This window comes from Girardinichthys multiradiatus, chromosome 11 (genome assembly GCF_021462225.1).
Source record: "Girardinichthys multiradiatus isolate DD_20200921_A chromosome 11, DD_fGirMul_XY1, whole genome shotgun sequence".
In the NCBI taxonomy this organism is placed as follows: Eukaryota; Metazoa; Chordata; class Actinopteri; order Cyprinodontiformes; family Goodeidae; genus Girardinichthys; species Girardinichthys multiradiatus.
This window is the reverse complement of record NC_061804.1, coordinates 18,592,219-18,606,187: the sequence shown is the minus strand read 5'-3', so window position 1 is coordinate 18,606,187 and position 13,969 is coordinate 18,592,219. Positions and strand designations below refer to the sequence as shown.

At 40.6% G+C, this 13,969-nt stretch overlaps 1 protein-coding gene across 1 annotated transcript in view; it reads right to left on the bottom strand.

Moving 5' to 3' along the window:
- LOC124876299 (transcription factor COE1-like) overlaps window positions 1-13,969 on the bottom strand; it is a 127,945-nt gene extending 113,976 nt beyond the window's left edge. Inside the window, exons 1-5 of the mRNA XM_047378951.1 lie at window positions 13,258-13,969; window positions 12,432-12,588; window positions 11,717-11,780; window positions 9,471-9,526; window positions 970-1,043 (exon numbers count right to left, since the gene is read on the bottom strand). Coding sequence (XP_047234907.1) covers window positions 970-1,043; window positions 9,471-9,526; window positions 11,717-11,780; window positions 12,432-12,588; window positions 13,258-13,385 — 479 coding nt within the window. The 5' untranslated portion in view covers window positions 13,386-13,969. The remainder of the gene's footprint in view (window positions 1-969; window positions 1,044-9,470; window positions 9,527-11,716; window positions 11,781-12,431; window positions 12,589-13,257) is intronic.

The window sequence follows — 13,969 nt, the reverse complement described above, 5'->3', positions numbered from 1 at the left end:
AGGACCATAACAGCGCAGACTAGAGTATAATACTCTATGAATTCATGTCCACAGTTTATTCCAAACCTGCCTAACAACAATAAGACGTCGCCAAATGCTTTTTTTAAAATCCTTGTGAATAACTTTAGATTTTCAAAGGATCCCTTTCATTAGACTTTGGAGCTTAGCAGGTCGACAGATATTCAGCAATCTATAGAATAAAATATTAGTGTGCCCGATTTCACTGCTAAAGTCCCTGCTTGTGCATATAGATGAACCCCAATTTATATTGTTATAGTTAAAAATTGCTCAGTGACAAGGTCAGGGAACAGGAACAACTTAATTCATGGGCTAAATTTGAATTTTTATAACTGCGGTGTGCAGGCCTGTGCGTGCATATGCATGCTTCTTTTGTGTCTTTATATTTGCTCATGAGTGTGTGTGTGTATGTGTGTGTCCCTGCTTATATTTTATAGTCAGGTTGTGGAAGGAGGCCTATTTGTTAGCCATGAAACAACAGAAGGGTTCAGATTGACTAATGAGTTTCTCTGTGTCCTAATTAACCAGGCATCATAAAAGCACATACACACCAACAAAACACTTGTGTTTCCACACACACACTTTCTTTAGTATAGGATAGGATGGTAAAATGTCTCTATAAATAGACCTCTTTCCTCTCAACCTACTTCTGCAGAAATTCATCTCAAATTATAATTAAAGCAAAGACCATGCAAGCCCAAACTCTTGTTCTTTCACATAAATCTTTATACATATGTGTGCAACTAGGAGAGGGTGTGTGTTTGGAGGGGGTGGAGTTGGGTGCGTAATGAGGACCACAGAAGAATAAAGGTACAAAATACAGGTACAACAAAGTGAGTGGTGAGAATTTTCTGCAGATTAACAAAACATGTTGCAGAGGTAAGGAGGAACACAAGGAACAGGGGACTGAAACTCTGAGTTCCTTATAAGATGTAAGGACAGATGTCTCACCTGCACATGATCTCATGTGTCAGCAGCACTCTACACATCTCTGGGTTCTTGTCTTGTCCTTCATACACAATTGCCTAAAAAGAGAGATAAAGACAAAGAATAATGTTACATTTTGTCTCACGTTTAAGGTTCATACATCACAAGCAGTGCTTTATTACAGTTTTCACACCCCCTGAACTTTTCCACATGTTGTTGCATCATGACCTCAACCTCCATTGTATTTTATTAGGAGTTTATGTGATAGAGCGGCACAAACTAGTGCAACATTTGGATGGTTTTTAAAATCTTTACAAATAAAAATCTGCCAAGTGTGGCATACCTTTGTATTCAGCTCCCCCATACAACACGTTGTTGAATCACCTGTCATTGGAAAATAGCTCCAAGATCGTTGGGGAGTAACAAAAACTCAATCAGATAGGATGGACCGTATCTAAGAAATTCAGTTTTTAAGTCTTATCACAGACTGTCAATCAGATTTAGGTCTGGACTCTGACTGGATCATTTAACAAGTCAATATCATTCAATCTGAACCATTACACTGTAGGTCTGGCTGTATGTTCAGGGTTGTTGTCCTGCTGGAAGATAAAACACCACCCTAGTCGGAAGTCAGTTGCAGCCGCTAACAGGTTTTCCTCCAGGTTTGCCCTGTATTTCCATCTTTCTTCCCATCAACTCTGAACAGCTTCCCTATCCCCACAACAAGATGATCTTACCACTGTGTTACACAATATTGGTGGTTTGTTCAGGTCAGTGCCCAGTGTGAGTTTCCACCACACAGTGTTTTCATGTTGGCCAAAAAGTTCAGTTATGGTCTCATCTGACCAGAGCAGCTTCTATAGTTTTGCTATGTGCCTTACATGACTTTTGAAAAACCACAGAAGAGACTTTTAGGGCTTTCTTTCATCAATGGTTTTGCTCTTGGTACTCTTCCATAAGGGTCAGATTTGTAAAGTGTATGACTAATAGTTATCCTGTCAACAGATTCCAATGCTCTCCTTGCATAGCTTAGGTGGACAATTGTGTCTCGGTAGAAGAGCAAATAAGCTGTAATCCTTCACTTTTCAGATGATGGACCGAATAGTTGTCTGGGAGGTTTCCAAAGCTTCAGATCTTATTTTATAACCTAACCCTGCTTTAAATTTCTCCACTACCTGACCTTGTCCTGTCTGCTGTGTTCCTTGGTCTTCATGATGCTGTTTGTTCACTAATGTCCTCTAATAAACCTCTGAGGCCTTCACAGAACATATGGATTTATACTAAGATTTTTTTAGCGTAGCAGCGAAAAGGCGGTACATACAAGTCAATGCAACACTTTTATCATTTTCCCAGCATAATGTGGTTGTAACTTAGCAAAACAGGAAACAGCTCAAGGGTGTGAATATATTTGCAATGCACTGGGAACATCATGTTAACTGTTTGGGCTAAAAGTAGTATAAATTTACCCAGAAAATACTGTGAGAAAATCCCTCAACATGATGTATAAAATACCACATAATCATGCACACAATGAAGCTACACTGTCACTCAGACTTGCTGAGAGATGCCAGTCACTGCCTTCGCCAGCGTATGGATGTATAAAGATGTATTTGCATTTTTTTCCTCCTCATACTGCATTCTAACAAACTAGTGGGAAGCAATGATAACATTTTCTGTGGGAAATGATTGTCAAACTGAGAAAAGTGGATTACTTTCGATGCACTAGTTGTGTAATTACATTCATAAACCATCGTATCATGAAATAAACCTGTGGGAAAGTGGTTATGGGGTTAACAGGTAAAGTTCCCACCTCACTGGATGTGCTCAACATCTGCACATAAACGATCACATCATCTCAGCTGACATGCAGTGCAGGTGAGTTTTTACCTAAAATTAAGTTGTATTTTTTCATGATGCCCACACTTTCTGCTACTGAAAATAAGCTCCAGGTGAGGCGTCAACTGCTTCCATTATGCAGCCTTCCTGCTTGTGTAAGGGAGCTCCGAATAAAGTCGTACACCACTAAGCTATCCATCAATCAGTAGGTACGCCTTGTCTATCTTTGGTCTATTCCAGTCCATTTGATCTGTCATTCTGAACTGCTGCAAGTCTCACCGAGTGACAAGCTCACTTTTCTCAGGGAGCAGCGAGGAAGTTTCTCTGTCCTCTGCAATATTCTTCAACTCAGGTTCAGACTACCCGCTGCTATCAAGCAGTCGTTAGTAAATTAAGTACCTGTGGCGAAAAGCACACCTGCTCTGAACAATACAACTCTGCATGAGGCCACATTTGGAAACATTTTCATAAGTAACATATCAGTTGTTGTGTTAAAGTTGATAGGGTACAAAGTACAAAAGGTACAAAGAAATCAACCAGCAGCTCGATTTTGAGCTGTTTTCATTATTAAGCACTTCCATAAAACTCAGTGCTTTGGGGTAACTGATAATAATTTAGGTAGAACTTTATTTCAGAACATTTGAAAAAGGCCTGTATTTTTAAACCCATGACTGTCCTCCAGGAGCCTCCAGGCCTGTGTGTTCCTTATGGGGCTCCTGCCTGAGCATAGACTGCAGACAGAGCCCCTCATTTGTAGAGAGTAGTCCCCTAAAGCCCCCAGAAGCTAGCTTGGATGGCTGCAACAGTTAATGTAGAGCAGGCATACACTTCAGGAACAACCTCACTTTAGCCTAAAGCAATTGATACTAATAGCTGGCTGTCTCTGGGACCATTTGTATTTTCTGGAATTGGAGATCCCATGTGCTTCAGGACCCAGGGCCCTTGTCAGTTATAATTTTTCATGCATGCACACCCTAATGCATTGACACACAAATCCGGAGCCTCAACAGGTCTTGGTGGTCCAGAACTCAGGGGATGTGCACACCCAGGTCATTCAAGCATGATGTGTAACATGAAACAAAAACAATATGAGCCTGAAGCAGAAAGTGTGTCAACATGCAGACTCAGCGGATGCTGACGTTTTCACAGCAGTGAGTCTCACTAGAACACAAAATAAAAAATAAAAAACACACTTAAAAAATATTTGAACTGAGGCAAAGCTGAAACATTCCTGTTGACATACTGCTGAGGCTGATCCAGAAACCAAGATATTAGAGATATTTTAGTGAATCCTATCAATCTACACCTTAAAAGCAAAGTAAAGCGCTATGTATAAGTATTCATACCCTTTGAACATTGGTTTTACATTTTGCCACGTTACAACTTCACTGCACTGTAATGTATTATGTGACTGTACATCATCCTGAACACAGCATCCCCACATTGAAACATGGTAGTGGAAGCATAATGCTGTGTGGAGGCTTTTATTCAGCAGCGAAAGGTAAGTTGGTCAGAGATGATAGGAAGATGAATACAGGGTAACCCTGGAAAAAAAAAAAAGAGTTACAGGCTGCAAAAGACTTCTGACTGGGGAGGAGCTTCACCTTGCAGCAGAACTAAAAAAATAAGAATACAAGCGCTCCACAGACATATGTGTTGGAATAGCCAAGTGAAAGTACAGATGTTAATCCATTCAGAGTTTGAAAATTAATGTTTCCATGCAATCTGGCCGAGCTTGAGCTGTTTTGCAAAAGGAATTGGGCAATCATTTCAGTTTCTTCATAAAGTCCACTGTGGTTGCAACATGACAAATTGCAAAACGGTTCATGGGGTATAAATACTTTTGAAAGGCGTTATATTACTTCCATGATTGGCTTTGTTGTGCCAGTTTGGCTCAGAACTTGTTAAGACATTAAGTCTTAAATAGGGATCAGTTTCAAATATGTGAGGCTAAAATGCTGGGAGAGACGCAGTTTTATTTATTATGGAAGTCAATCTTGGGGATAATAAAAGGGAAAATGTATTAAACTGAAGTCTAAATTTTCCAGTAACTGTCTTCAGACACAAAAAGCGACCATGTTAAAATGATTTACATGTGGGTTTATTTTGTTACTTTCCTTGACAGTTACTTCTGAGCATGAACTCGTCATCTCTGTCACTCCGCCTGCTCTTCTCCTCCGATTCATTAGATTTTACTTCTCTTTCTATCCATCTAACCAGGTCTTTTGCTCTCATCTTAGCTGCACTCTTCTGCGCCTCAGAAGTAGTGTGGCATGTGTGGCTTTTAAACCAGAATCCGTTAGGCAGGGAAACACACTTCTTCCTGTGGTATTGTTTGATCCGTAGCGATCCAGCAGGGCCCACAGTGACAGACATATTCTTAGGGACAAGGCAGTGATCAACAAGCACCATATGATGCTTCTGAAGACAAGGAGGGGTGCCTTTCCTTCATTTAACATAATCTGTGCTGGACCTCAGCACTGACAAACAAAGCAGGTAAGCATCCAAACATTAAGAGTTTGATTTAAGTGCCAAATGTTAGAGGTTTGTTAGAGTTGGTTTTACTTCTCTGGTAAGTTATAACCGCAAAACTCAAAATGACTTGCAAAAAGTTTGATGAAAGACAGTTCCTAAATAACGTCCAATGGTAAAAATCGGAAATTTATGTGTATGTTGCCTTGCAAAAGTATTCATACCCTATCAACGTTTCAGATTTTTTTGTGGTAAAACCATAAACTTCAATGTGTCTTCTAGGGATTTCGTGAAATAGAGCAACACAAAGTCATGCATAACTGGAAAGGGAAAGAAAAGGACACAGGGTTTTAATTTTACCAATAAAAATCTCAACAAATGTGGTGTGCATTTTTTTCAGCCCCCCTGTTACTCCTACATAAAATCCAATGCAACCAATTGACTTCAAAAATCAAGGCATTCACAATAAACAGAGTTCCCCTGTCTCTAATTTTATCTCAGCATAAATCCAGCTGTTCCTTGAAGGCCTCAGAGGTTTGTTGGAGGAACATTGGTGAACAAACAGCATCATGAAGACCAAGGAACACACCAGACGTTAGAGTTGGTTTTACTTCTCTGGTAAGTCATAACCGCAGGGGTAAAGCTTACAGACGTTTAGATCAGGCTTAGGTATTAAAAGATCATCCCAAGTTTCAAACATCTCACTGAGCGTTTGGTAAAACAGCACAAGCTCATTGAGATTCTATGGAGAATGTCTGTAAACAGCAATATTCAAGTCTTGCCACAAAAGCTTAAATGGACTCAGGTCTGGACTTTGACTGGCCATTTTAACACATGCACATACTCCAATATAAACTGTTCCATTTTAGCTCTGGCTATATGTTTGGGACTGTTGTCCTCCTGGCAGGAACCAATCTCAAGACCTTTGCAGCCTTAACAGTCTTTTCTGCAGTATTGTCCAGTATTTATCTCCAACCATCCACACATCTAAAATGACCATGTTTCATAATGGACATGATGGACATGATCTTGACCTGCCTGCTGTTTCTTGCTCTTCATGATAATGTTTGTTCCCAGATGTTCTGTGGAAAACTTCAGAGACTTTCACAGAACAACTGGATATATACTGAGAACCTTGTGAGGCCATTTGGTTGGACTGGATTTCATTTAGGGGCTAACAGAGAAAAATGCACAACGCACTTTTCAGATTTGTATTAATAAAAAAAAAACTGTCATTCATATCATGCCTATCTGTTACTTTGCGTATAAAATACATTAATGTTTCTGGTTGTAATGTAAAACTAAATGTGGAACAGTTCAGGGGGTATGAATATTTGTTGCAAGGCTCTGTAAGATTTCACCATAGTAGCAGCTCCATACATAGCAGCCGCTCTCTATGATTATGTGGCATCTTTCACGCAGGCTCTCCTCCTTTACGCCGTCTGAAACACTAAACGCCGTCCCAAAGGTTTGCTCTCCAATTCAAAGTAAGTAATATTTCCAGCACTTGCCCTCAGCATTCAAATCCCTACTGATCCACGCAGTTCATCCAGCATTGCAGGAAGCGTATTAAGCCTCGTTGCAACTGTTTCCCCCTTATCCTCTCTCATCTCTGGCTATTTCTAGACTTCAACGCTGTTTAAAGAATGCAAGAGGTATGCTACTGCTGCTGCCATGTCTAGACCACGGAGATTTACAGGTCCCCTCTGAAAAGCCATCACTAGCAGACGATGTGGAGATGGAGGTGTTGGACCTGTGATGCTTGTATGGGGAAATGAGGCTGGATGTTGCCTCTCCTTCTTATTATCAGAATTGTCACTGTTTTTTTTGTCTCTGATATATAGATCGCCGTGTAACAGTAATGCAAAAAGCGTTATCTAAACTCAGTACAGTTAAAAGGTTCCATGTGAATGCAGACTCTAAACAATTTTTAGGTTATTGTTGTCTAACATAACTTAAGCAGAATCTGGTGTTGCCTTTTAACTTTACTTTCAGTTCAGTTCAATTCATTTTTCGAATACTAATTAACATAATAAGTCATCTAAGAGAGATTAGCACAAATGTCCGAATCAAATTCAAACCCAGTTGACTTTTCTGCCACTAAATTGCACTTTAAAACAATCAAATCTAGCTTGTTTCTTCTTGCATTGTGAAAATACAGAAAATAAGTGTAACCACAGAATCTGTGCAGAACTGTGATGACAGAGGCAACATTTATGCCTTTGATGTTATCTCAATGAGGAGATCCATAAACACCAGTACCACTCCATGCTGCAATGTGACTTAATTTTCCCTGCTTGGCAGGACAACATTGCTGAGGAACAACTGTCTGTGGCTAGAAAGACAGCAGCCATGACATCACTGAGCGACTAAGCCAACCACACGGCTGTTTTGGTTTCACCACCTGTTATTGTCCTATTCATCTAATGCTGGGAATTTAATGCACCCAAACGGAGAGACCCACACACATTACTGAAACAATACACTGATTCCTGTTCATTGCTAACTTCACTAATAAATTCACACCTCACCACTAACCCTATCTGAAAACTTGATTTGAAATGCAACCATTCTGTTCTGTTTCTGATTGTAAACAAAAGAAAAGTCCAGTTGCCTCTGAATAGAGCCTGTTGTAGTTACCATGACTCGGATGACTGAGAATCACAGGCATCTTGACTTGATATGACTTTTTTCCTCATAATCCAAACAGAGTGATAGACACAGACATGTTTATTGGCACGCCTGGTGGAGAAGTGCATAAAACTTTAAAACATTATTTTTATAGTTTTTATAATTTCCCAAGCCCACAGCATCACACATTCTCTACCTCAATTAAAAGTTAAGGTGCTCAGGGTAGGCGTAAAGTGTGCGACCCATGTATGGGTCTCTCTCTCTCCACCCCATTTCAAAACAAAGGCCCCTAGTGCCACAAAAAAGCTAAGGTGCTTTTGCCTATATTTCAGTGATGTAACTTACACAGAAAAATTTAGAGCGGGCGTACACTGATACCTATAGCAATTAATCCAACACTCATGTTATTTGGGGTGTGGGAGGAGTCCAGAGTACTCAAAGAAAACCCACACATGCATGGTAGGAGCATGCAAACTCTAAGCAGAGAGACCCCAGGCAGAGGTTCAAACCCAGGATTTTCTTGCTACAAGGCAACAGTGCTATCAGCGGCACCACCATGCAGCCCCAAAACCAAACTCCTAAATACTTCTTTTTTTTTTTTTTTTTAAAGGGGGTGACCCAAGACTTTTGCACAGAATGTGTTGAAAACCAGTTGTTTGCTCCCAGTTCGAAGCATACTACTGTTGTAAAATTTTTACACATGGCTGACCATGACCATGTGTGTGTGTGTGTGCACTTGCATTAACGCCTCTTTAAACGTCCAGTGGGCAATGTGCCCCCGCTGTGTGCAACCGGTAGTCACACCACTGAGCTCGAGCTAAACCGTGCTTTTGTTGCAGCCGTGTGGTCCTGCGGGCCTGCCAGTCTCACACAGACACACACACACAGTATGGGGTGCAGTGTGGCAGTGGTAATGTGAAACTCTGTCAGAGCCTGGAGCCACATTAGCGAGTATTCAGTGTATGGCACGGCCTCTTGGCTCCCCAAACAACACATGGACAACTCTCACTTTCAGTTTCTCCTAAACCGACGCACGATTTTAACAATTTAAAGAACACATTTTAAATTATTTCAAATGGGGGAATTTCTCCATCTGCCATCTCTTTTTTCAAACTCGTCCTGTTTCTGCCTCTCATTAATGTACACATAAACAAAAACATTAACAACACAAATTGGATCCAATCAGATGATGCTTGCCACCAGGTAGACCAAATCCCAGAGGTGCTGTTACATCTTCCCACTTCCCACTGTGAGCAGCAGACTCCCGTTCCTGTTCCTCAACACCAGCTCGATGCCTCTTTGCTCTAATCACAGCGAGAGAAGCACAAGCAAAGGAGAAAAAAAAAATGCCTGGAGCCATGCAGCGTCTGTATGTGTGTGTGTGCCACCATCTTCCACATTCACACTGTGGAAACACCCACCCGTTGAACCTCACACACACACACACACACACATACACACACACAAACGCTCATCGTTCTGTGTGTGCAGCTACTGCACATGAGGGCGGTGGACCAGTAAAGCGGCTTATTGTCAGCAAGGTAACAGGTGAGGTGACAGACTGCTGGGAGTGTGAGGGTGTTTACCTGTTTAGTCATGGAGTCTATGAGTCGGACATAAAAGTCCTGCTCTGTTCTGATGCCTGCCGGGATGCAGAGGAAGAGAGAGAACAGAAATCAGAAACTTTTCATGGATTTTAGATAAAGACAAGCTGCATTAGACAAATATTAAAATTAAATAAACAGTGACAGAAATCTGTATTTTTTCCTACATTTTGCCTTATTTATATGTAATTGTGTTTTAAATTATGTACTTTTATTCCCTCAAGGTACCTAAGGTGCAGCAATTTGATTCAAAAACAAACACACAATCTGACCCCATGTAAAAATATAAAGATGTGGAAGAATGTGATGGCATCTTAAAATAAATTCATAGTTCACTGAAACTTTTAGGAAAATCCAACCTTTATTTTAGCACATTGCTTCAGTGAGAAACAATTCCATGGTAAGAAATATTTATTTAACAAACTCAACATTTGTGGTTCCTCTGTTAATACTCTCTAAAGACCAATTTTCCCAATGGCACAGTATGTAGTCTTCTCCTAACAGTTCATGTGGTTGACGCATAAAGAGAAGGGGGCTTTGACGGTTTCTATTTGCATATTCTCTCCAGACCATCCAGAGTCCTGTGTATGCTCTATTCTCTTGAGCTCGCCCATAACGTTTTGGGTTCAGGTCTGAGGAATGGGCTCGTGAATAACTTCTGTTTTGATTTGGCCATACGTTTTAAGTCATCTTGCTGCAAGACTGAAAGATGTCTCATTCTTTTAGTTTTCTGTCGGGGAGGACTAGATTTTTAAATGTTCTGGTATTTCAAAGATTTTTATGATGCCATGTACTTTAACAAGGTCCCTAGGGCCTTTTGAAGAGGAAAAAAGGCCCACAGCATCGAGCCCACACATCCTTCACTACACTTAACAGTGGGCATCAGGTGCTTCTCTAAGTATTCATCCTTTATTTTAAGCCAAAAAAAAAAAAAACAACTGCAGTGTTTGTTGCTGAAAGTCTTAATCTTATTCAGTTCCAATTAAATCAAACTCCACATATTTATGTTTGTGAAGGTAGGACAGAGGAAAAAACTGTTTCTCTGCCATGCCTCCACAACAACCTGTTGGCATTTAGGTAGCATCAAATGGTTGCTGTGGAGACCTATTGACCCCAAGTTGCCACTTTTTGCTGCAGGTCTCTAACAGAGAGCCTTGGAGATTTTTTTACCTCCCTTGTGAACCTTAATCAGCGTATATGGTGGCAGGATTATGACTGGTTCTCATCCAGCCTAGGCACTAGTTGCTAAAACAATATGGGCCTCTGGGTCACACCGTATCTATATCCCAGGTAACCAGAAGGTTATTCATGACTAATGCAAGAGACAGGGGTTGAAACTTAGCCATTGCTATAAACTATGGTATCCCACACCAGTTGCATTTTATGTAATCAAACTACATTTTAATATCTATAATCCCTATTAAAATTAAATGTCATTCATTTATTCTGAAAAAATTAAAATGCTTCTGTTGCATATATTTTATTGTAAGAAGTACCATTAATGGTGCCAGCAGTGGATTTGGTAAAAACAATTCTTTCTCACCATAATGTATTTTCCCCCACTGAAAGTTTGGATTATTATTTGTATTTTATTTTATTTTAGGTGTGAAAATAATAGATGTCTTTCTAGGCTGAAGTGTGTTTAATACAATAAAATATTCTTGAGCTCCTTGATGTCCTTTCACAGCTAAACAGAGACTCAGACTAGTTTCGTTTTGGCCCATAGCAGCCTCACATTGCTCTGCCTTACAAGACATTAATATATAAAACAATGAACAATAGAGATAATAAATGAGCAGATGTTAAAAATATGTAAGATCCTTCTTAATATCTGATTTAGAGCTGTCAACAAGCTGTAGGCCTCACATTATAACCGGGCTTACAGTGTATAATATTCCTACTGGAACTCAAACACTTTTCCACACAGGGCACCCTAATTTAGGGACAGTGACGGTGATAAAGCCACTTAGCTGCTCCAAATCCCTGCAACAGCTGCACAGAAATTTGACTAATAGGTCTCATGACACTCCTGAAGCTCTCCTCCGTCTGTGTGACAAGGAGCAAGCTGGGATGCTCCTCTTCAATATTTTCTCCCGGAAGATGAAAACATTTTTTTACAAGAAAACTGTTTTAACACTATGGAAAAACATTACTTGTGAGCATGTTTGATAAAGGCATGCTATGATGCTGATTTGCTCAAACTGATGAGAAATAATGCGGACACTCACCGTTACTGTAGAGAAGCTGAAGCCGGTAATGAATCCCGTTATTGGTCTTCTCTCCGCTCGTCTCCTTAAACACACAAACAACAAACACTAAGCTGTTCATTGAGATTTTGACGCACTTTTTTTTTTTTTTTTTTTTTAAAGAAACTTGCTGCACATGTAATGATGGCCAGACTGAGCGAGTCCAGCCATATATATTAAATAACAGAGTGAATTATGTTCCCTGCTGATGTATGAAAGGAGCGCCGCCTTGTAATTTCCCTCACTGTGTTATTGTGGATTTTTAATTCCTCTGTAATTACCGGTTATGTTTGGAGGGGGGGGGGGGGGGGGACAATAAATCCGACACTGAGGTTCCCGCTGCATTGCGATGGCATAATTGATGAGGCGCTCGCTGCGCTCTTGTTTATATAAAACAAGTGGTTATGTACAACTGAGCCGTAAATTAATAAGAATTTAAAACGAACAGGGAGAGCTGGAGGTTTTATAGACACATCCATACAAGGAGGTTTTTATTATTTACAATGTGTTTTTGTCCTTTATTTAGGAGTTTTTCCACAAGCAAATTATTATTATTATTATTATTATTATCATTAAACTGCAATAATAATAATAATAATAATAAGCAAAATACATTCCTAAACTGAAATAAATCGGGCCTTTGAGAAAATCGTGTTTCATCTTGACACGACACATTTTCACGAGTGTTCCCACTCACCTTCTCTTTCTCGATGAAGTCCACAAAGTTGGTCCTCTCGATCTCCACCGGCTGGCCCTGCCGGTCGTACAGAGCCAGGACGAAGTGGAAGAAGTTGGACTTCCGCAGGTTGGAGGGCGGCTGCTTCTCAAAGTGAGCCCGGGCCAGACCCACTCCACTGCGGACAAACAGGCAAGAGAGAGTCGGGGATTTTTGTTTGGTTTCTTGGCTTGTTTTCCCTTTTAATGGCTAAAAAATGACTAAGCAAAAAATGCAAAAATTACAAAAAAACTAATTAAATGAAGAATAAAAACGAAAAAAGCGAAATAATGCTCAAAACAGCTTTTGTGTTTTAAAAAAATGAGCTCCTTTAATTACTCGCATTTTTCACATACTAAGCTGTTCCCATTAAGATTTAGATGGTTTTAATTAAAGATATATATATATATATATATATATATATATATATATATATATATATATATATATATGATTCTATTATAATCTTTTGTTACGTTTAAACCTTTACAATAGTTATAAATGTATTATTATTATTTATGCTGATTTCATGATAATCTCATGCTCATTAGACATAAACTAAAAGTGCGTAGAAATCAAGAAATCAAGAACAGCACGTGTTGCCACTAAGTGTTTAGAAAAGTGAGCCTGTGTTGAAGTCTAGCGTTAATCTGAATAAGGGTCTTCATCTCCAAAAGTATCTCCACAGTGATTAAATCCATCTCCGGAGAGGATCTTCACGGAGAAAACGCGCGTCGTTTCCATCTTTCTGCAGCCTGACCATGGATCAAGGCGTGGAAGCGCCCTCCTTCAGCCGGGAAGAGCTCACCTTTGAGCGGCCGTGTTGGCGTCCAGCACACCGCCTCCCTGCATCCAGCTCCGGACGTTCATGCCTCCCAGCGGCTCTTCTTTCAGACTGCTGCCGCTTCTCTGGATGCTTTCCTGGATCCCGAACATGAACAAAACCTCCGAAAACCCGGTCTTTATCCACCCCAGCTGCGCACTTGTTCTGCTGTGGATCCGTCACTCGGACAACGTGGGTGCGCTCCTAGCTGCTGCTCTTTACTCCTCAGCCTCCCGTCCTGAGCAGGGATTGGAAACTAAATCTTACAATACTGAGATTCGACTTGTCCCAACATTTACAAAGATGTATTAAACTGCTCAAAGAATGACGGGAACCAGATTGAGCCTCAAGAAGTCACTCCTGGTTCGTTGAGATCCACAGTTTGAGCTGTCAGCGAGTAGAAAAGGGAGATCAGATGTCATCATTGTCTGACACTTCTTTCTTCATCTTTCAGACTCTTCTTCCCTCCCTGCCTGCAGCTCTGCGGTCCGCGGGACGTGCCGTGGCGTGGGTGATGTCCAGATCAGCGCTGAGTCCTGCGCTCTAGAAGCTCCGTACTAGCTCTGAGGAAATCGCTTTGTGACTCTTCCCAAAGGACCCCTCTCTCTGAGAACCAAACAAGGGGGGCGCTTCAACCGCCCCAGGAGAAAGAAAAAGAGAGAGAGAGAGAGAGAGAGAGAGAGAAAGAGAGAGAGGT